The following is a 24,427-nucleotide window of genomic DNA, read 5'->3' on the forward strand; positions in this document are numbered from 1 at the left end:
GAAAAGCTCTTTCCCTCAACTCTCATCTTGAATTCTATAGTCAACCACATGAAGAACATCAGATGTGCATTATGTTTTGCAAGCTAGAAAGAAATTGGCTAACCAAACAGCATTCTTCTTCCTCTGTGAACGTCATGCTCCATATCCATCTTTTAGACAGCATCGATGCTTGCTGAGATAGCATTCATGCTTGCTGGGGTCATGGTGGATATCGAAGTAGTCAGGCTTCGGTTTGCACTGAGGAGAGTTTTTAACTTCTTCTCTGAATTGTTCTTATTGCAGTGGTCGACTATCTTATGTTATTGGTGTTTTGCTATCACCATACATGTTGTTTAAAGAAAGGAAATGATTTGAGAAATCAAAGCATTGACAAAATAAAATTGCACTGTAGAGCTACCATTACTCTGATCTGGTAGCTTGTGTGTGCCATTCTTTTATTGTAGAGTTATGTATCTTATTTTCTGATGGGAGATCTGTGTTAATGTGGCACTATACTAAACCAATCGAGTGACACAGTATGGCAAATGGCATGTTTCAAGGAACTCCTGGAACAAGAGACACTACAAACATGCCATTATAACTGAAAGTATAAATCGACCACAAAGATGATTTCTCATTTACTAAACCCTGAGATTGTGAGATTAAGGGCATTCATGATCTTTCTCACTTTTTTTGATCCCTTTGTCATTTCTCCTCTCTTTGCCACTTACATGAAGGAAAAGAATGGAGGATGTAAGTGCTGAGCAATCATTAATTTAGTCTTTGGTGAGGTTCCATTGCACCACTAGCTCGACATATTGCGAAGTTTGCAAGTATTGGGCATGCATCAATACTATTCTTCGTAACATTATTGTGTTAAGCATAACACAAACTTCTTAGATTTAGGGCAATTGCTGATGTGGCTTATATTTTCGAGGCTAACTAATGTCATACTGATGAAAAATTTGATAATGCAAAAATTATGCTCTAAAATTATCCCCACTTACATCTTAAAATCAAGTTTCAGATCCACTAAACAAAGAGTAGTTTGGTTGTCCGTAAATTACTGTAAAATAATAATTATAGAAAATATTTTTCACAAAACAAATTTAATAAACAGTTTAAAACACATACTCCTTTTAATTATGTTTTATAATTTGCCACCACAAGACTTACAAGTATTGTGAAGAACAATCAAATAGATAATTTTGATTAGACTGTTTCTTAATTTCTGTAAATCTATTTTGGTAAAATTTATTAAACAAACATTTGCTTAAGAAAGTCATAGAAAATATGAGTTGAATAGAGGGTTTACCAAAAAAAAAAAAAAGAAAAAGCCAAGACGCTCCACTATTTACTTATTAATTACGAATTAGAAGTTGGAATGTTTTGGTAAAATATTTTAACATACCAGGGGCTGCAGTTAATAAAGCCAAACACAACGAGAAATTTACCACCGTCGCCTGCCGTTTTCTCCACCGCAACCCATCGCGCACTTCTACGAGCAGTAGTTTGACATCCCACCAAGATTTATGTATAAATAGAGAAACAGAGAGATCGCCTTCGTTTCTCTCCATTTCTCTCCATTCCGAGAAGAAGTTCTCCAACGCTTCATCTGCCGCCGATCTCTCCCTCCCTCTCTCTCTCTCTCTCTATCCCGAATGGAGGAAATCCTCTGATCCGCCCCATGGCGAATTATCTCGCCCAGTTCCAGACCATCAAGAGCTCCTGCGATCGCCTCATCATCGCCGGTAAAACCCTAACCCAAGAAAACCCTAGATCTGCCCCTCGATTCTTTGCTCGGATCTGTTTCGACTTGCCGCTCGTTTCTTGCTTGATCCCTCATTGTTTGGGAATTGTTGTTTCATTTCTAGTTGATCTCCCGTAGATTTCAGTTTCACGCGTGTTTTGGTTATCAAGAAAGAGTGCAAGTTCTACTTTTTTATTGTTTCTGGTAATTATTATTAGTAACGGTCATGGTGAGAGTGATTTCACTTGGGATTTGTCTGAAAAATTGTTGAAGCAGGTAGATATAAGAGTATGAAATTAGGTGGCTACTTGCTGATGAGTTGAAATGCACAGAACTACATGATTAAAACTGGGTAGTGTATATTGTTTTTTTTATCTATGATGGTGTTAGCAGCCTACCATGACCAAAACAATTTCTCGCTATGGAAGAAACAACTTGAATTAGCTTGGGGAAGGTGCGGAATATTATTAAATCTGCCAACATTTGACCTGGTTCCTTGCTAGATACCATGTCAAGATGCTTGCATGGAATGCTCAAGACACACTCACATATAAAAAAGGGTGCTATCCATCAAGGGAACAATGGTGACAAGCAAGCTAGCAGGATTCAAGAGATTATAAGTTTGAGAAGTGCCAAGATTGAGCCATGAGGCAGATGAAGGCTATCCTGGGAATTTTGACAAACATATGATGTGGATAGGCTGTTCAAAGTAAAAAAAGGAAAAGGCTAGTGAAATAAACTACAAGATTATTTGTCTGTTTTAAACATAATATGCCGTACTGTACCGAACCGGACGGTACTGGATATACCATTCCGAACCGGATGGTACCAGGCGTACCGGTTTGGTCTTGGTATTGGTGGTGTACCGATATTTAGGACGCCAAAAAAACTGCATACCGTACTGTACCGACACTATGCTAGTGTGGCACCGGTATAGGGTCCGGTCCCGAGACAGCGAACCTTAGTTTTAAATGCTCTTGAAGTTTAGACAAGGTTTTATAGAAGTGATCTTAAGAAAACAAGCCATCGAGAGATGTAGTAAATCCAAGTTTAATTACTTATACTCATGGAGAGCTATGTTTCTTTTTTTCCTTTTTTTTTTTCGTGAAGAGCTTTTGGAATGAAAGTTTGGTGGTTGCAAGTGACACTTTATTAATATATTTTGCGTTTGTCTCCTTTGAAACCCATGGAAGAACTTCTGATGATACCTTGGTGGACACTTTCTTAGGAAAAACTCAATTAGCATCTCGATAATATTGATATTCTGTACTTGCATTGGGTGGCTAATTGCTATTGGAAATCCTCTTCTGTATCAGTTTAAGGCACAACTTGATGGAATAGATATTTTTGGGACTTGAAGAATAACACAGTAATTCAATTAAAGCAAACATAAAGTTATGATATAATGCTAGGAGGTAATGCTTCTGGTAATTAGACTGTGGTTTTGAGGGTTTTTGTGCTTAGGACTACAATGAATCTGAAACTAGAGCTCCGTTACATTTTCTGGAGGAGATTGTCATAACACTTGGGTGAGGTTGGTGAGTCCCCTTCAGAAACAAGTCAGATTATAGAAGTAGACAAAAGTGCATTAAGTCCTTTTCACCTATGACATCTTTATGGAAGGAACGTTAATAATGCATTATAAATTAACCATTTCAGCTGAAAAACTTAGTTATGACGATCTTCTTAAGGCATTTTCATATATTTTACCATCAGAAAAGTTTAGTCGGACATTCTTTCATGACATATTTATGCATATAAGGAGAGCCAATAAATAAATGGTTTAGCATGCATTTTTTAAATTGTGGCGTACTCAATTGCATTGGCAAATAGCTACCTCATTTATTACAATGTTTCATAACAATTTTGATGGGTTTCCATCATCACTCAATATCATCAGGCAAAACATTTTCAGCTGCACTGTTCTATAAAACTGGATCCTGTACAAATGACACTTATCAGTGAGCACTTTATGTAGATTGTGGAGTACTCAATTGCATTGGCCATTTATTACAATGTTTCATAGCAATTTTGATGGGTTTCCATCATCACTTGATATTATCAGGCAAAACATTTTCAGCTGCACTGTTCTATAAAACTGTATCCTGTACAAATGACACTTGTTACCATAGTTAATTTGGATCACTTGATATCATCATAATCCATTGTTTTCTTCCCTACTCTTCTGCTAGTCCAACCAACACCCGTGCCGCCCACACCCAAGCAAAAAAAAATCTACGCCCCACCAAATAATTGCTCCCCTTCTACCCAAACTGATCCATATTGTAACACTTTGGTCGTGCTTCAGTTGAGGATGTAAGTGACTTGTGGCTGATCCATGTTTTAACACTTTGGTCGTGTTTCAGTTGAGGATGTAAGTGACTTGTGGCCCAGTGTAAAAGAAGGGTTTGAAGAACGCTTGCCCTTAAAGAAGGCTTGTCTAAATAACAAGACACGCAATCCCGTGTATGTAGAGAAGCTACTAGCTGAGTTCATATTAACCACTGATGCAAGGCTACGTAGCCGTTTCCCGCAAGAGCAGTCTGTTTTTTGGTTTCGGGAACCATATGCAACTATCATTCTTGTTACTTGCGAGGTATTCCTGTAACCAAAGCAACCTACTACATGCTAGTTGTTTTGGGCCTTCTGGCCACATTGGTCAAGTAAATTATGCACATTTATGTGATTGTGACTACTGTCTACTTTTTGTTGAGCAGGATCTTGATGAGTTTAAGACAATTATAAAACCACGGCTCAAGTTAATTGTTCAAAATGATGATCGGGAATGGTTTATTGTATTTGTGTCGAAGGCTCACCCGAGCAATGACCAAGCAAGCAAAATGGCAAAAAAAGTATATGCTAAACTTGAGGTTGATTTCAATTCCAAGAAGAGAGAAAGGTAAAAGGCATTTGGATTTTTCATATTACAAAAAAAAAAAAAATTATTTTGCAGATAGAAATGGAGGTACATTACCTTAAGTGAAGAATTATCTGTTTCTTGTAATTTCTATGCAAAAGAGGGCCCTCTTTATTTTCCCCACCATTGTAATAATTTCACATGACAAACAAAACAGTCATTTTGGCTTAATTTTTGGGCTCAAATTGGTTTTGCTAGATCTTTGCTAGCTTAATTCATGAAAGATGCAACTCCGTATGAGTCATGGGGACCATTAAATTAGAAAGGCATGCTAAATTTCTATATTTCTTTGTCAGAGTGCAAGTAGTCTTGGCTGAATTTATTCTATGATTTGTCCAAAATTAAATAGTGATGTATTACTATTTTTTGGGGTTTCCAAATTTTGCTTAGATGCTGCAAATTGGATTTACATGGGGCTGATGCTAGCTTTTGGGAAGACTTGGATTCCAAAATAGTGGAATCTGTCAGGAATACATTGGATAGACGTGTTCAATTTTATGAAGAAGAAATTCGCAAACTCAGTGAACAACGTTTAATGCCAGTGTGGAACTTCTGTAACTTCTTTATCCTGAAGGTAATTGACTTACAATGTTGGCACCATTCAGGCTGATAAAGTGGAACTATTTCTTAACTGTGTTTTTCCACCTGAAATTTTTTCTTTTTGTGTCCTCTGGCTGGTCTGACGTTTCTTTCTGTTTCCAGGAAAGCTTAGCTTTTATGTTTGAGATGGCTCATCTTCATGAAGATTCATTACGCGAATATGATGAACTGGAACTTTGCTATTTAGAAACAGGTTTCTATTATTCCCTCTCCTCACTATTGGAATATATCTATAGAACCATTTAAGTATCTGTTTCTATGCAAATAATTATGTTGTTTTTTTTGTTAAATTAGTTAAGGTTTGTAGTGCAGAGCAATTATACTAGTTTACAATGGAAGCTTAAGATCATTGCAGATCATTCATGGGATATTATGTATTCTTTTTTCAGTACTAATGCTCACAATTTGACCTGGGACATCTTTCAATTTATGTTATGGTGCAAAGCAACCACGCTTGATTGGTTGTTTAAAGTGTGCACGGGGGTGGAGCCTGATATTTGTGTATAATGTACTAATAACACTTCTTAATCTTTTGATGATGAATAAAACATCCTATTTAATTTTTTCTTTATGGAGGTGATGAATAAAACATCCTATTTAATATTGATTCCTAAAACTAAATTGGGTGGTCTCCCTCCTTTTACACTTATATGAGAAAAGAACCTAAAAAATCATATTTCCAAGGTGCATAATCTATTTGGAAACATAACAAAACAAAATTGAATTTCTTCTTCACTCATGTTGTAGAACAGTGCATTTTTGAGTACAAATTACTGAGAGGAATATGTTATCATAGTGATCACAACTAGTTTGATTGGTCTAAACTAAGCAATACAAATGTAAATGCATTTGTTGGCATTGGCTATATCTTTCTGTGGCTACTAGGGTCTAAGATTCGTCAACTGAAATTAGTTATAATGGTTCCTTACCTTTGATGTTAAAGGTGTTTTCCTTGCTTTTTACCATATTCTTCTTCTGGGTTTTCCATTTTTACTAGTACTCTTGTATTTTTATGTACTTCATTGTTGCAAATTGTTAGTACAAAACGAGTAATACTGGTGTTGTCGCTATGAGAATTGCCATTGTCTTGCTACTTCAGAATATCTGCTTTTATCTTTACTTAATATTGCAATCAAGGTTCGCTGTCTCGGTACCGAACCCTGTACCGGTGCCACACTAGCATAGTGTCGGTACGGTATGGTATGCAGTTTTTTTTGGCGCATTGAGTGTCGGTACGCCACCGGTACCGTCCGGTTCAATACAGTATGATATACCATGATTACGATGTTTATTAGCGAAATCTATGGCCAGAGCTTACTTGATCAAGTACCTTGTTGTAAGAATGAACTTGCTCACTCTTTTGCTTAACTGCAGTAAATACTCCTGGGAAACAAAGGGATTTTGGAGGATTGGAACATGGGGATGATCAGGCCGCGCTGTTAAAGCCTGGGTTTAAGCCATTAACTCAAATTGTTCATGATGATTCATTTAGAGAGTTCGAATTCAGACAGTACCTATTTGCATGCCAGTGCAAGGTCTGTGCATCAAAAATATTACTTGTTATCTGCTTTGTGTGGGATATTTGCAATGAATTGATCCTATATGCATTCTGGAAAGTTGTATGACATTGTCAGTTGGCAGAAGCACCTTACAATTTTGGTATAGCCACAACTAAGTTTCAATATGTTTGTCTAGTTTGTACTCATCAGTCTTTTCTTTCCCTACAACAAGGCTTAACATTCACAGCCTAGCACCATAAATCATGAATCCATCTCAATTTAATAAATTAGCTTTTTAATTTGAGGCTAGACTGGCTTTTAGCTGGCCATAAGTTGTATGCTGCTTCAGCTTCTGTGGCTGGTTGATGATCTGGGTGAAATATATGGCATCTTGATTTTTATTGATTTCTTTTCATTTTATTCTCCATATTTTGCTGTATAGAATAATTGCAACTTGCAACCATTTGACTTGAGAGCTTTTTTATTTGATGTGTTTGAGTCCATCTATATACATCCTTCGAACACCCGATATGTTAGAGTTCCTTCGAGCACCCTATACACTAGAGTTCAAAATATTATCTTATCTTTAAGTTTCAAAAACACCACTTTAACCCTGAAAATATATCAGCTGATGCATTGGCATATCCTTGGTGTACTTTTTTTTCTTAAACTTTAATCTTATGATTCTGTTTTTATATTTGGATATTGCTCAGCCTTTATCTCATTTCTGCAGCTATTATTTAAATTAGGCCGTCCAGTTGAGGTTGCTGCAAGGGGCTATTCATTTATTATTAGCTTCTCAAAGACCCTGGCCTTTCATGAAGTATGTGATGAACCTTTTGTTGTTGTTGTTATTGTTGTTTGTATGTTTGGTTTCCCCCTATTCAGTCTTATCATCTTTACAAGTTCTTACATTCGAACAGTTCATGAACAGTTGTATGCTAAATTTTAGACCATTATTTAAGTAACATCAGCTTTCCCCCACATTTTTGCAGAATTTGTTACCCTTTTGCTTGCGAGAAGTGTGGGTGCTAACTGCTTGTTTGGATTTGATCAATTCAACTTCTTCCCATTGTGATGGGGGGCTAGTGGCACCTGATATTGAAAAGGAATTCCGTCGTCTTCAGGGTGATCTCTTTTCACTTGGTCGAGTTAAGGTAAAAATTAACATTCTGCATGTATTTCTTTGCTTTGGTATCTTTTTGTTTATCATTTGATTAAATAATAAGTAATGCTTGAACTTTTATACACTATAGGATGCAGGGGATGGCCCATATTGTTGATGAAACACTTGTTAATTGTCTAATTGCTAAGCAAGCACTGGAACATTTGTTAGGGCTGGCAATTTTAATCTAAACTGTTAACCTGATCCTAGCTCAGGCCAGCCCAACCGGTCCATCCTGAGTGCTCTATGGGTCAGTCTGGGTCAGGCAGGGCCGCAGGGCTGACGTGTGGTCTGGCAGGTCAGTTTCAGGTTAAAGCGATACAACCAGTTCATGTCGTAATAGATATCATTTTGATTTGTCGAGCAAATGTGTAATAATAATCTATCCCACAATTCACACAATCTATCTCGTGAGTTGCCTACCTGACTACCTCCTTTCCTAGCTCTTAGAAACCTAATCTCTTCAATCTATCCCCCTTGGCTGTCTCTTTTACTCTCCTTCCCTTCTATTCTTCTCTTTTCCTTTTCTCTTTCTCCTCACCTCCTCTTCTGTCTCGTCCTTCTTCTTCCATCTTTTCCCACCTAAGACTCCTCTCCTGTTGTCTTCGCAGGTTGGTGTTGCTCCTATCATCTTTATTGCAATCTGCCGATGCCCACTAAACTGTGGTTCATTACTCAGTTGCTTTCTACCTCGCTGTAGCTTGTCTCCTTCACACCCATTACGTTCATTCTCTATAGCCTCCTTATTTCTATATCCTCTTCTCGACCTCCTCCCTTTCTTCTCCCCTTTATCTTTTTCCTCCTCTTCCTCTCTTCTATCCTCCTCCCCAAAGTCAAACCTAGGTCGCTTTAACTAAACAGCCAACGCATTTGGGTCAGGGAAATATGATCCACTAGTGGGCTGGTTTGGTTTTGGGTCAAGGCAGTTGACTTTTATATAAGTGGTTTGACTTGATTTGAACTTGACCAGAGTCGTAGTCGGAATCTTCTAACTAGGTTAACATAATTCAGAATCTTCCCATAGCCTCGACCTGCATTTGCTTCCTGTGTGCTTTGTTACCAAAAGTGTTTCCAAAATACCCACTTCCCCACACCCGCACCTACATCCATACTCGATTCTGACAAGTAAGGATCTGACACAACCCATTACCAACCTTATTTCTGTCTAATATACATGCACCGCACATTTAATCAAGCTAGAATTTACATGCAAGAGCCCATCAAAGGACGTCCATTAGAATGTCATGGTTCCTAATAGCAGATGCAGTAGTTGGAGCTCTTGCTTCATGAGACCATCTTTCTTCCCCCTGCACACAGAGATTTCCAAACAAGTTGGCTTGCTTGTGGTTTTGGGGATGAGAGGGATGTGTAATTGTTGAACAAAATCCCTTAATTTTTCTTGCCTATTTAGCCTCTCTTGTCCTCGTAACATTCTTCAATCTCCTTAAAGAATAAGGTGATGCCAGAGGTGTACTTTCTGTTTGCATGCATAAATTTGGTAATTAGGTACTGGCAAATTGTTTCCCTTTGAATACATTTCTGGACTTTCACTTATGATTGCATATGCATCTGAGACTGAGAGCATCATTAGGTCCAATCTGTTTTCATTTTAGGATATTCTCCGGTACTGCATTAATGTCTGTTTTATAACATGATATGGATGGATGTGGCAGTTCATGAGGCTTGCATATTTGATTGGATATGGAGTTGAAATAGAAAAAAGTCCGGTCAACAGGTATGAATTCATCGCCTTCTTATCAAAAGTACCTGATTCAATTTTTGATTTTGCTGTAAGTATAGCTTTAGGTCTAGTATCAGTCATTATTCTTTTCTTTAACCTATTCTGATCTAATGTTTTGAACAGTGCTTCTTTAAGCATGCTGCCCTGGCCCAAGCCAGCTACTTGGCCGGTAGTCCCTCCTGATGCTTCAGATGAAGTTCTTGCAAAAGAGAAGGCAAGTCTTTATTTATTTTTATTTATGGGTTATATTGTACAGAGTCGTGCACAAACATTTGTATGTTTCCGGTAGTCCCTCCTGATGCTTCAGATGAAGTTCTTGCAAAAGAGAAGGCAAGTCTTTATTTATTTTTATTTATGGGTTATATTGTACAGAGTCGTGCACAAACATTTGTATGTTTAGCCAAAAGAACAATTTAAAGGAAAGATAATTGCCAATCTAGTTAAAAGGAAAGAAAAGATCAGTTTTGCTGTGGTGTCTGACTGTTTTTTTGTGTCATATGCATGTCTTCCTCTGTCTGACTCCATAAAGCAGACATTGCCTTTTTTTCCTTCTAGACTCTAATGTATAGGGGCCAGCGGACGACACTTCTTCAAACAAGACCAATGTCATACATCAAGTCTTAGACAAGGTTTCAAAGTTATGCTGATAAATGATTTGGATTTTTTTTAAATAGAGAAACACTGTCCAACTTATATTGTATAAGATCATAAAAATAAAAAATACGATGTACCCACCTGACAAAATAAAGTAATCCATGTTCGTATGGTTTATTGTTTGAAAACCATATAGCTTATAGCTCTACTTTGATTTACCACTTAAATCACTTCTTAATTAGTCCATTGGCTCTGTAGAATTGTAGTAGACTTATATCATGTAGCTCATGGCAATCTTAAAGAATAGGACTGAGTTTCGATGGTTTATCTGTCTTGTTTTGAGCTAATGAAGTAAAGCTTATGTAACCATCATCAGACGAATGTTGTGAACTGTAAATATTTTAGGACAAATGCCTGCTTGCCAATTCCATGCATTGCAACTTGGGCTTGGTCTGGTCTCCTCCAACATCCCTCTCGTGTCCTGGGTAATAAGCAAACCTCTTTTGAGTTGTTTCTTGGAATAGCAATATGCTCTTGGGGAGTATATAGCTCGAAGCAACATCACTTCTTTAGGGCCAACCTTCTCATAATGTTCCACTACTTGAGCTTATTCAGCCCTCCTTATGACAACCCTTTTGACCTTATCTTGGAGAATTTTGTTGCCTTTTGATCCTAACGCAAGTTCCCACCACAAAAATATTCCATAATATTCCTAGTGTCTCTAACTTATTCTCAAACAGCAATACCAGTTTAGTCCATCAAGGAAGCATACTATGTATGGGTTTTGCAGCAAAGTTTTGCTACTGACGTGTGTTTTGCATGTCTCAAATGCATGAAATATGCCCCTGTGCAAATTGGAAGTTAGGTGCTAGACGTTCATCCTGAAACAGGATGAACATGTGTTCATATCAGGACTAACATTCACAAATGTAATGGTCAGATGTTTAACATCATTATGCTGCAATTGCATTTGCACATAACCCATTCCCGTCCCATACAATCTGTGGCCGCTCACACCTAAGCCTGTTCCTTTCCAATAAAGCACAAGTAATTGTGAGATATTCAGTGATCTTACTCGAGGCCTCTCTTGTCCTCTCGAGATTAAATACATGATCACAATTGGGGAGAAAACAGATTTGACGTATGTGGAAGAAACCAGTTTAATGAAGGTGAACACTATTAGGAATTTTACTATATCCCACTTTCCACATTATAAAATTTTATCTTAGGAGGATTACTAGGTAGTAGTTTCTTCCCATGAAAATATGCGCCTTCTTTCAACCAAGAGTATTCCTAGTAACAGAAAATTGTCATTTTTGATTTTTTTATCAACATATAAACACCAGAGATTCTATGTTGCCACACTTCCCTTGCCCACACTTATATTGCCATGCCGAGTGCACTTAGAATTAGCGCACACAGGTGGCATGACATAATCATACAATCAGGCTGGATCAATAGAAAAGCAGTTAAGTGAGACATGGGGTGGGAATGAATACTTATGGCATCCTACCATTTTGGGTGGCATATATTAAGACATTTTGAAGTTGATGATACTCTTGAATAAGAATGTGAAGATAAACATAAGGTTTCTATAACTTAACTGCTAGAACCATTTTAGTGTCATAATTCTAGTTATTAGAAGTTCTTTTGCATGCCATAGTTCTCAGAAGTTCTTTAAAATATATTTTCTTTGGGTTAAATAATAGCAACACCACTATTTTGGTGGCATCAAATAATGAATTTGTTTTAAGAGACCTTTTTCTCTTTGAGAGTACATCAGCTTTTATCTGTTGTCCATCAATCTTGGGACTCATTTTTGATCTGCATTACGAGTCATATCTGCTGCTTCAAATTTAACTTTTTTTTGAGTCTACAGATGATTCTCCAAGCAAATCCCAAAGCAAAGCACTTCAATATTCAAAGGAAACCATTGCCACTAGAACCTTCTTCACTTCTACGAGAGGCTAATCGACGGAGGGCTTCGCTTTCTATTGGAAATGTATCAGAGTTAGTTGATGGTCGTCATATTGATGGGTAATGCATCTGTACTCACCAGACTAGGACAAGGTGTTATTTGTTCTTCACATATCTGTACCTTAGATTTATCTCCTTTTTCAGAAAATAAGCATAACTTTGTTTATAAGTTTTTATATTTAATGTGTGGGCAGTTCAGGTATGGATGGACATTCAAGGCTCTCCCCTTCTAATAAAAGTCATGCGAGCCCTATGTCACGAACCCACTCTGGACCGGTAAACTCTGATAGCTCTACATCACTTGATCGCCCTATGAGATTATCGGAAATCCATGTTGCAGCAGAGCATGCACTGAAGGATACAATTTCTGATCCTGATCTATTGAAGTCTCTGTCATCATTGCAGGAATTTGAGGCAAGTATACATTCTTTATGATAAGTAAACACATTCATATCAGGCTTTCTAAAATTTTCTTCTATATATGAAGGTTGAAGAAACTATTTCTTAATACCATTTTAGAGAAACTGATTACATCGTATATTTCTTTTATTAACTCTTCTAGTAACAAGTCATTCAAACTATATTTCACTTCTTGAGCATTTCTTTTTTGATAATCCAACATATTTTGCATGTGTTTTGGATTTTCCATGTAATTCAGATACAATTGTGTGGAGCATTTAGAATATCTGTAAGTCTCACCTTTATGACTCTTCCACACTTACTGAAAGGAAATTGGCCTTAAGGAAAGGAAATTGGTACATGCTTCTCATTTCTTAGCCGCATTCGTAATTTCGTATCTTATCTGGTCTCCTTAAACATAGATTGTGAAATAAAATTCTGGATTAATCCATAGAGTTGAGCATCTTATTTAGTTTGTTGGCAATTTTGATTTTAATTTGTTGATTATTGTTTGTTATAAAATATTACAGATTTCCAACCAAAACTTTTGTCCTCATTCATGAACTTTAATTTGAGGATTCATTTGATTTTCACATTGATGCATAATTTTGTTGCTATTGTGATGCAATCAGTGAATATATTTGGCTTCAACAAATTTAAAGTGGATGACAACATTTTAAATTGGTCTTTGTTTTTTCAATTTTGCATATGGCAGCTAAAATATATGGAGCTTACAAAACGAGCTGCTGATAATTACCACCATTCATGGTGGAAACGACATGGCGTTGTCCTTGATGGAGAGATTGCAGCTCTGTGTTTTAAGCATGGAAATTATGATATGGCTGCAAAGTCATATGAGAAGGTTTGTGCTCTCTATGCTGGTGAAGGATGGCAAGACCTGCTGGCAGAAGTTCTTCCCAACTTGGCAGAGTGTCAAAAGATTCTCAATGATCAGGCTGGCTACCTCTCATCTTGTGTTAGATTATTGTCACTAGATAATAGTTTATTCTCAACGAAAGAACGACAAGCTTTCCAGTCAGAGGTTGTACGGCTTGCTCATAGTGAGATGAAACATCCAGTACCCCTTGATGTTTCATTGCTCATAACATTTTCTGGAAATCCTGGTCCACCACTTGAATTATGTGATGGGGACCCTGGTAAATTATCAGTGATAGTCTGGAGTGGCTTTCCTGATGATATTACTATTGAATCTCTAAGTTTGACACTGACAGCTACATACAGCGTGGATGAAGGTGTTAAGGTATGCTTAAAATTGCTTGTACATCTTATTGGTTGCTTAGTGTTACAAAACTTGTTGAGTGACTTGAAGCTAAAAAAAAGTCTGGCTGGTTTTCATGGGTACTAAATTTTTATATTTTTCAGGTGTTCTTCAGAAAGTTCGTTACTTTTATTATTCATGGCCCTGGGAGCTTTGTTATATTAGTTCACCATGAGCTTAATTACAATATATCTTGTTTTGCAGGGAATAAAAAGCTCAGATGCTAGCATTCTGAAACCAGGTAGAAATGTTATTACTCTTGACCTACCTCCACAAAAGCCTGGGTCCTATGTATTGGGGGTTCTTACTGGACAGATCGGACATTTGAAAATTAGATCTCATAGTTTCTCAAAAGGTGGTCCTCCCGATAGTGATGATTTTATGAGCTATGAAAAACCAACAAAACCTGTTCTGAAGGTAATATATTAAATGAGTCTCATTGTATTAGAGCTCATTATGAGATTAATATGTATGTGGTGGCTGGTGTTTTCTTCTAGCTTGAGATTCTGCCATTTCCCAGAAACATTGCCATTGTCATGGATTCAGTCGGTTAAAATAGTTTATGCATATCCAAGTGAAAAAAAGTTATAAGATTATATTTGGATTAAATTACAGAATGATTTTCTGCTCGTGCATTTAACTGATATGCTATTTCTTAGGTCCTCAAACCAAGACCTTTAGTTGATATTGCTGCTGGAGTATCATCTGCTTTGCTAATGAATGAACTCCAGTGGGTTGGATTAATTGTGAGGCCAATCGACTACTCTCTGAAAGGTGCTATCTTGCACGTAGATACTGGTCCAGGACTGATTATTGAGGAGTCATATATGATTGAGATAGAGCATTACACAAAGGCAATGGAGCATGGATTTCATGCGGGTGACTTCAACATTCCAACAAAGGGTGCCTCTTCTAGCAGAGAATTTGAAGAGTTGTTGCTTGAAAATGGTAAAATAGCATTGCCAGATTGGGCCAGTGATATATCTACCATCTTATGGTTTCCTGTTCGCGCTATTGATAACAGGATTGCTAGAGGAATATCTGCAGGTTTGGTGGTTGCTGTCATTCTAAGCTTTAATATTTTCTGCAGACTAAATTGATTATAATTTTTTTCTGACTTATGTTTCTTTTCAGTCCACCCCCAGAAACAAAGCGTGGTAGATGGAATGAGAATGATTGCTTTGAAACTTGAATTTGGAGTTTTCCACAACCAGATATTTGAAAGGCAACCCCCTTTTCTTATTTTCCTCTGTTCTTCTTTGTGAGTCACCATTCTTCATGTCGAAACTATTTTGTCTTTAAAGTTTTCTAAACACTTTATGCTTTTGGCACAGGACGATTGCTGTGCACTTTACTGACCCATTCCATGTCAGCACTCGTGTGGCAGATAAATGCAGTGATGGTACTTTACTTTTGCAGGTATTCCATCTCTTATTTTTAAATCTTTCTTCTTAGTTGTGAATATCAGTTGTGTCATCATTCTGGTCCTTTTCCAGATAGGAATATCTGAATCTTTAAATGCTCTCGAAATTTGAAGAATTCCTATTATTTCCATAGACAAGTCTAGATTTTTGTTAGATAATTTTGAGATTTCCTTCAGTGTTTTTTTCTTGTAAGACTTTGAAACCCCTGATCATAACTAAACTTGATATGCAGTTTTCTACTCATGACTTGGTTATCATGAAAGAGCTTTTGTTATGGTGGCTCATGCCTGTGCTTTCACTTGAATGCATGCTTGGTGTGTATATGATGGTCTTGTATATACAAGTCTGGTGGTATGACAACTAGATAAAAGAGAATTTTCAGCTGTGGACATTGATGTTGTTAATTTGAGTTTCCTAACTTGATTATGACTTAGTTAAAATCCCGGATCACTATGTTGATTCATCATCTTCTATCTGCATATGAATATTATAGTTAATTTTGATTTTTATCAATTCATTGAACAGCGAAATTCTTCTTTATTATTTCTGGAGCATGTATATTTGTTTGAAATATTAACAAGCTGTTAGTTTAGGCTATTTACATGTAACAATTTTCCCCAGGACCAGAATTACTAACTTTGGACTCGTTTTAGGGGAAAGCCATGACTAGGTTACACATGAAATGGGTCACTTATTTATGAGATTCTTTTATGGCCGTCATCTTACATGTTTTTGAGATAATAGATATTCACAACTTGATATCTTCCATGCTGTTACAGTTAGAATCGTGTGGTTCAGAAGTTACTCTCAGTTCAACTTTTTCACTATCCCATTAACTGTTTTCATTTTAAATTTATCTTTATATCTAGGTGATAATACACTCCCAAGTGAAGGCTACTTTGAGCTTACAGGATGCGTGGTTGGATCTTCAAGCCGGATTCATTCACTTAGGAAAAGGGGATGGAAGGCCAACGTCAAGTTTCTTCCCACTTTCAATCTCCCCAACTTCTACAGCAGCATTCTTGTTTAGCATTTGCTTAGAAAGTACGCCTAGTGGAGGTAAAGCATTTTTTTTTTTAATAAAGTGGTTTTGTCCAAGTGAAGGTTTGAGGATAGAAATATTTAAGGGGAAACGATTTATGGTATTTATACTGTTCACATGGTAGTTGTGTTATGCATGCTCAGGGAGCCATTCATGTGAACTCTGTGTTCCTTAGGCATGATATGCATATGAAATGAATGTCTCACCACACTGGTTCATATTAAAGTACTGATTGCATTCCCGCTGTCAGTGGCACATCTAGGTTTCTTATTGAGGGGCCCAATCATGTCAATTGACAGCTTATTGACACATATGAAGCACGGACTGTGAAATAAAAAAATTGTTTGCTTCCAAAACTAACTAGAAGATTTTTCTTCATTCATAAAGAAAATAAGAGCACTCATTTATGTTTTCTAATATTCAGATAAATATATTTGGAATTGTCTGTGATGAGTCTTCATGTTCTGGAAGCCTGGTGATAATATAGGTGAAGAAATATCAATGCTAAATTCATAAAACTCGTTACACAAGAGACTCTGTGCCTCGATAGATGTAGAGAACTCTCAGCTGAACTGAGGAAAAATTCAATCAAGTTATTTAGACTGGATATAAAAATGGAGCTAATTCTTTAATTGCTTTATCACAGGGTTAGCAGAGATTTTGCTTATCAAATAGAATTGCCATTAAGGAAGAGAATAACTAACTTCAAAATTATAACTTGAAAAAAAGCCATGAGTTTTAAATAATTCGATGCTTAGGCTGAATACTTGAGAGATTTTGCCTATTCAATTGGTCCGCTAATATGTAGGAAGCTTTGCCATCTGAGGCCTGAAAAGGAGGTGTAGTCAGCCAATGCTTCCAGAGTCAATGAATGCAGTTTTGTTGAAGAAGGCTCTGTATCGTCTTTGCCTTTGCACTGTGGAAAAATCAGCAGCGTAGCAGTTCTTGAGAAAAAGAAGTTGATTTTTCTTAGTAATAAGTAGTCAGATAGCAGCAGGGACAATGGAAGGATGTTGAAGGTGAGTACTGGTTGACAAGGACTTTATATTATTCTATCAACCGTGCCTTTATTTTCCTTGGACTGCGAAGTGGTGTTTTTTAAATTGGTAAGGGAGTGAAGGAATTAGAGGAAACAAACATAGTTTGGCTGATAAGATCTATTCATCTTGAATGACTGCTGCAAATAATATAGGATAAGATATATTCTACATAACCTGCTCTGCTTCCTTCACCATAGCAATAAATCTGAAATGGAGATTCATGTTTCTCCGAGTTTTCATCAGAGTTATCTTTGCAAGTTACAAGACACGCCAGTTTAATTTTTATGCAGTTCAGGTTTGACTGAAACAGTTAAATGAAAGTGAAAATTGCGATGCACTAGTTTGTGGTGGAGACACTGACATATTATGGGAGCCGACCCCCTGCGGAAAAAAATACTAATAGGCTCTTAAAATATGAGGAAAATCACCTAACTTATATAGCCTTCACATATTTTAACTCATATAGTTTTCACATCTTTATTTAAATTATATGCATATTTTGTGCGGAGTGGGGTAGCATACTTCATGGCATATTTGCACCAAAGCCCTTACATTATTCTCTCAGTGTTCTTGTCATTGGGAATGGGTTCGGGGGTCTTATTGCAGTTATACAAGTTCATTAGAGACTGTATCATATGTGTTATTTTATTTTATTTTATTTTATTGTTGATATGACTATTTAGCTTCATAAATTAACACATTATTCCATAATAACTGTTTGTCAAAATATCAATTTTTTAATATTAGAATAGTTAAGGACAAGTATGAGAAATATCAATCTGTTCTAACAAGAAGTTCTGGTGATATATAAGTGATTTTCCAACCATGATGCAGCTACAGTAAGTGTCAGGTTACGCCCTTACAACTTGATACTCTTATAGTTAAATGAGTAACGGATATTTAGATGTCATGAATTTATTTGCTGGTGATGTAATGTAAATTGGTGAGAAAGATTTCAAAAAAAGAAATGAAAATATGAGGAAAAGCTGATTAATTCTACATATTTGCTAAACTACGACATCATATGATAGGGATTCACATAAATTATAATTGTTATAAGTGTTTAATGTAAATAGAGCCTTGATGCTCAATGTGATAGTTTCTGTTATCTTGGATCTATCATGTAGAAAACTTAGAGATAGCTGAAACAATTGGTGGACAAACAGAGCTGCTTCAACCGTGTTGTCTAATTGCCAATTTGACACTTAAAAAGGAAAAAAGAGAACATACTATAAGAAGGTAGCAGGGTAACCATTGTTGGTTTGGTTGGGATTTTGGGCAGAAAAGGGGATTCACGAACATTAGACAAGCATTGTACTTTGATAATGCTAAGGTGGGAACAAATATGGTTAGAAATGAGAGCAAATAGGAAGTAATGAATATGAGGATGAGGGAAAGACTCAAGAAAATCCAAGTAACCATCATGAGAAAGGGTTTCAAGAAGCTAGCACTGACAGAGAACATGGCTTTGAAAGTGGATGGAGGGTGAAAAGGAAATGCAAAGTGATCCCAGTTTGATGAGTATCATCTGTTATAGCTATGTGCAAAATGAGTGCCGGTCTAATAAAATACTGGGTTGATATGTGAGTCTTGGTCATGGGTCCACCTGTCATCTCACACCACATGCTTGTGCCATCACAATGGTGGGGTTTGCTCCTAACTTGAAGCTCCATTTCTTTCTCATACTGCAAGGATCTCAGTTTCTATATATTAGCAGAGGTGGCAATCTTTTTAATTTGTTAGTAGAAGCATTATGCTCTTCCTGTTGTTCCACATTCCACATGATGGAGCCTCCTATAGGCTGTGTGATCATTTGTCCTTTTTCCTATGATGTTTGGATTGATCTGCTGACAGATGTATAAATTGTGATTTTGCAGATCGGACTGAGGGACTACAAACAGAGAGTATATTGAATATTAAATATGGAATCTCTGGCAACAGAACCATTGGAGCTCATACACCTGCATTAGTTAAACCTGGTGGCAATGGGGAACTGCTCTTTAAGAGTGTGCTTGTTTTACAGCGGCCTGTACTTGATCCATGCATAGCAGTTGGTTTTCTTCCATTTTCTTCCAACTGCTTGAGAGTTGGCCAACTGGTTAATATGAGATGGAGAGTTGAAAGATTGAAGGATTTGGAGGACACCTCATCTTCCTCATGCAAAGTAAGTCTTCGAAACATTATTTTCTGGTTCTAAATGTTTCACATCTTTGTTCAGAATATGTTCTAATTGATGCTACTCCTGAGCCCACATAATGAGGGCCGTAGTTTTAAGTATGATAGCATGGACTTTTTGAGTCGGGCATAAATATGGAAAGTCGAAGTTTAGTAGCATGACAAATAGTGAGGGGTTACTAATGAGAATATAATTTTGAGAGTTCCATCTCTTTAACCGCATGGATTATCATTATGTTCTCCATCCTCTAAAGGAATTAAATCACCTTTTTCTCTTGGCTATAGTTTTAACAGATCATTATTCTTTTTTCATTTCAATTGACACTTTGGATCCAGTAGATTAGGATAAAAAGGGTCATTTTGTCTTTCATTTTAAAATTCATAGTTATTTCCCCCTCTCCCACTGATGGTTGTAAAAGCAAAAATGTATTATTTCACCTTAAACATAGAGCATATTTTTTGAGCATTTCTTTGTGTGACAGGATGATGAGGTACTGTATGAAGTTGATGCGAACCCTGAGAATTGGATGATTGCTGGGAGGAAACGGGGACATGTATCACTGTCCAAAACACACGGTCTGTAATTTAACCTTCTGTCTTGTTACTATTTCACACGCACGGACACATGATTCTAACAAAAATAGGAATTGCAGGTTCCCGGATAGAAATCATGGTGACGTGTGTGCCGTTGGCGTCTGGATATGTTCGGCCGCCCCATCTTGGCTTGCCTGATGTGGGGAATGCAAACATTAGCAGCAATCCAGCAGGGCCTCACCTGGTCTGTGTCCTTCCTCCAACCCTCAGTTCTTCATATTGTATACCAGCATGATTTTATCCAGACATGTGTATTCTGGTGCACTTATAGATTGAGTGCTAAGGTTTTCGTTACGAGCTTGCATTTATTGTATTGTTCGTTTAGTTTCTTACGAGTTTTAAAGTTTGGTTTTAGATTTTTTTGGTGATCTTAGTTTCTCAACCAAAGATATTGAAAATCTGTATCATTTGGTGGTAGTTTTTTAAAAGGAGACATTCAGCGGTGTACTTATGGTATGTTATCTCTTGATTAGGACCCTTGCGGATGGCACCATTTGCTCTCTCTCTCTCTCTCACACACACATGCGCACATGGAAAGTAGGGTCGATCAATTCTTGTTACCCTCCAATTAGAGAGATTATTGGAGGACAAGCGAGCATTCTCCAATCTCATTCTCCCATTTCGCACGTTTTTCAAGTCTCAAGAATAACTTGTTTAAGGTCAACGAAGAGGCAGATTTTTAGAGGCGGTTGGCAATAGAATTTTGGGAAGTAGAGTTTTTATAAAAAGTTATTTACTGTTTGGTAACTATATTTTTAAAGTGCTGTGGAATTTTAATGTGTTTGGTAAACAAATCGAAAAAGTACTTTTGGTATGACAAAATAAGCATAAAGGATATTGCATAGTATTATATAGTAGTGCATAATAAAAATATAATATATATTGATACATAAATATATGATATAGTGCGATATTACTGTAATATAATATAATATTATTATAATATAGTAATATAATATTATAAACTATAGCATAATAATATAACATAATTTTATATTATATAATATAACATATCAATGTATTATGACATAATGTAATATAATATTATATCTATAGTATAATACAATAATAATAATATAAAATATTATAATTATTACCAGTATATATTAATAATTTATTAATATAATATTTTTAGAAACTAATTTTTGAAGAAAAATATAGAAGCATACAATCATAGTTGCAAAAATGAGATTTTACGATTCTTTTCTTTTCGGTGCTTTTCTTATTGCCTTTATTGGGACTCTTGCATATTTTTATAATATAAAGCGACATTTTTTGTAATTATAATATTTTATCATAGGTATTTTGGTCTTAAAAAAAATTATAAATCAAAACAGCTTCTCGTGCATGCTAAAAGTGCTTTTCCGAACCAAAGCTAAAACAACTTTCAGATTTTTTTTAACCAAATATTTCTATTTCATTCAAAAGTATTTTTGAAGGATCAGAAAGTATTTTTTGGTCTACTGAAATCGCTGCCAAGCAGGGCCTAAATATCTTCCTGCACCCATCCTTAAGATCCAAACCAAAACAGCTCCCAAAGCCTTGACCATGACATTAGGCGGCAGTTTCATTGCTATTCTTGCCAGCCCTGGCAAGAATTCCTAGAGAATCACATTCAGGCAACATGGTTTAAATCCAACAAAAAAATATCTTAATGTCATAGCTTGGGATGATGGGACTTTCTTGCTTTAAATCTTCTTTTGAAGGTAGAAAATGATAGTTAAAATTCTTGACACCCTGCTAAATAATAGTGTATCGTCTTGCATTTTCTTAGAATAGTTTCAATAGTCATTAGCTTAATTGCTTCCTCAATTGGCCGGCATTTTGGTATTTTCCTGAACTAATCAACCTAATTTGACTGGCATAGGAATCTAATTTCTCTTGCTGCATTCAGCTTTGGCGCTAACTAACTTAGACCCTGATAAACTGAAGCTAAGGTTTCCAGGTGCCAAATGAACTTTTAGGACCGATTAATTATCAAATGGTGAACCCTTACTGGGGGAAAAAGAATCAAAGAGACAACATATCTGGCTCCAAGCACCGAGTGATGGGTCCAAGTTGAGTCTAAATTTAGATCCAAGCCTGTTTGGGTCATACACAAATCAAGCTTGACCCACGCCACCTACAGCCCCACCTTTGAATTGGAGAAACAGTAGTCACCACCATCAATTCCTTTCAACTGTGTCCTGTAAAGGAGATGGGTAGTGGACCTAAAGTTCCATCATCAAGAATGAGTGGTGGACCTAAAGTTCCTGAGTGCTAATAGAAAACCGGTTAGATGAAATGTTGTTGTCATGGAGGTTGACATCACACTGATCACAACAAAAAACCTAGGACACATTTTATTTCATCAATTCTATTTCTTTTGTTCTCATGTATGCCAGCTTGCTTGCAGGTCAATGTTAATTTGTTAAAAGTCATGCACCTCAGTCTAATGTCTCAGAAAAAAAAAAAAAAACGCGTAGGTGGGGGAGGGTAAACTAAGGAGGAACATCCCCGTCCCAGGACTTGAAACCTCTAGCAACCTACCCACCGTCTTCTTATAAACCTCACCAAGCCTCCAAAGTATCCTAAAGCCTTCAATATGACATCACGTGGATGTAAATCGTGTGAGAGTGTAATGAACATCACCTCTCCAGCCATACTTGGTTTCGTCACAATTACTACTGGCTTCGCCCTTTTGACTGTTTGCAGGATGTTCTATTTCTTCTTTCGAATTCTTGATCCTATCGATATTGCTGGTATCAGTACTATACTATACTATACTATAATCTCTGCTGCCATTGCTACTGCCACCACCATCACCTCTTTTGGTTTTACCACTTCTGTCCGCCTCGTTGGAATAAACCCTAAAGTCTCTGCATCTTCGCCGATCTTTGTATACTTCTCTTCGTCTTGGAAGGAGAAGATAAGATTTCTTCTGCCTTATGGAGATGAAAAATTGTGAGCAAGGTGCGGCGATTAGGTTCCATGCTCGGTGTATTGACATGTGGCTCCACTCCTGCTCTACTCGGCCCCTCGGCTTGTCCAACATTAGTCGGAATTCGAATGCTTTCCCATAGCATGTTCATATGATGTAGGCATGTAGCTTAAAAAAAAAAGTGCCGTAGCTTGATTAATAATAATTATATAATATAGTAATTTTTTCACCGGCCAAATACGGCAAATTTTATTTTTTCTCACAATCATTTTCTTGATATATATAATTTCTAATGGTTGTTAGATTATCTTGTAATCTAACATACCCAAACTAAATTCACAATTAGACCATAGAGAATGATGGGAAAAATTGTTTGCCACCTGCGCTCGCAAAGTTATATAGCATCTTCCTCTTTGACATTTTCTGGTTACATCTCAGAAGTAGTTGGAATATTTTTTTATAAGATTAATTGATATTTTACTAAAATGCTTGATCTAAGATCGATCAAATAGGTGTTCCTTAATCTTGTCATTGTGCGCAAGTGTAGACCCTGTCAAAGTGAACATTAATGGTCTTAGTCGTCCAAGTTAGAAGTGACTGACGAAGTCGTTGACAGCAAGTGACGTTCATATTCTTATAGTCGACATTTTTCTTCCCCCTTCCTGGAGATGGTAAAAATTTGAACACTTGGCGATTATTCTGAAGAAGCATTCACACGTTCATGACTTTGAACTGATTATGTGAGAATGATGATAGTGATTACTCCCACGTTTTACCTTGTTGCTAACTTGAAACGCTATCTTAGTATTGCGGGGTTTTCACCCCGGCAATAGTCCGCACACCAGCCGAGCAGGAAAAGCGACTGCATCCTCACCGAGGTATTGTCCGCTCTGAGGATCGGGGATCGTCGACCGCTCCCGAGGGTCCACCCTCTGGTGGCGCCCCGGGTGGAACCACCCTTTCCACCCCTCACGGTTTTGCCCCCAAAAGGCGCCTCGGTGAGAAGAGGTTATTGAGCCCCCTCATTTAAGGCACAGACCTTTCCGCTGATTAGTCGATGCGGGACTAAAGTTCGGAACCCCATCCCACAACACAGCCCCCCCAAGCGGGAAGGTCTGTGCGTGGCCGGGGCCCTCCTTTTAGCGCCATCTGTTGCGGGGTTTTCACCCCGGCAACAGTCCGTACACCAGCCGAGCAGGGAAAGCGACTGCGTCCTCATCGAGGTATTATCCGCTCTGGGAATCGGGGATCGTCGACCGCTCCCGGGGGTCCACCCTCTGGTGGCGCTCCGGATGGAACCATCCTTTCTACCCCTCACGGTTTTGCCCCCAA

At 37.2% G+C, this 24,427-nt stretch overlaps 1 protein-coding gene across 1 annotated transcript; it reads left to right on the forward strand.

Moving 5' to 3' along the window:
* The first annotated feature begins 1,461 nt into the window (after positions 1–1,461).
* LOC103719770 (trafficking protein particle complex II-specific subunit 130 homolog) lies at positions 1,462–20,644 on the forward strand. Its single transcript, XM_039118184.1, has 21 exons — positions 1,462–1,730; positions 4,096–4,325; positions 4,447–4,628; positions 5,037–5,220; positions 5,349–5,439; positions 6,621–6,781; positions 7,479–7,568; positions 7,741–7,902; positions 9,584–9,645; positions 9,775–9,865; positions 12,125–12,282; positions 12,417–12,636; positions 13,337–13,882; positions 14,105–14,317; positions 14,560–14,947; positions 15,035–15,125; positions 15,235–15,319; positions 16,194–16,383; positions 19,284–19,570; positions 20,064–20,157; positions 20,235–20,644. Exons 1-21 carry the CDS (start codon positions 1,667–1,669, stop codon positions 20,408–20,410), a joined length of 3,765 nt encoding a protein of 1,254 aa, XP_038974112.1. The 5' UTR covers positions 1,462–1,666; the 3' UTR covers positions 20,411–20,644.
* Positions 20,645–24,427: the final 3,783 nt, after the last annotated feature.

This window comes from Phoenix dactylifera, unplaced genomic scaffold (genome assembly GCF_009389715.1).
Source record: "Phoenix dactylifera cultivar Barhee BC4 unplaced genomic scaffold, palm_55x_up_171113_PBpolish2nd_filt_p 000316F, whole genome shotgun sequence".
Taxonomy (NCBI): Eukaryota; Viridiplantae; Streptophyta; class Magnoliopsida; order Arecales; family Arecaceae; genus Phoenix; species Phoenix dactylifera.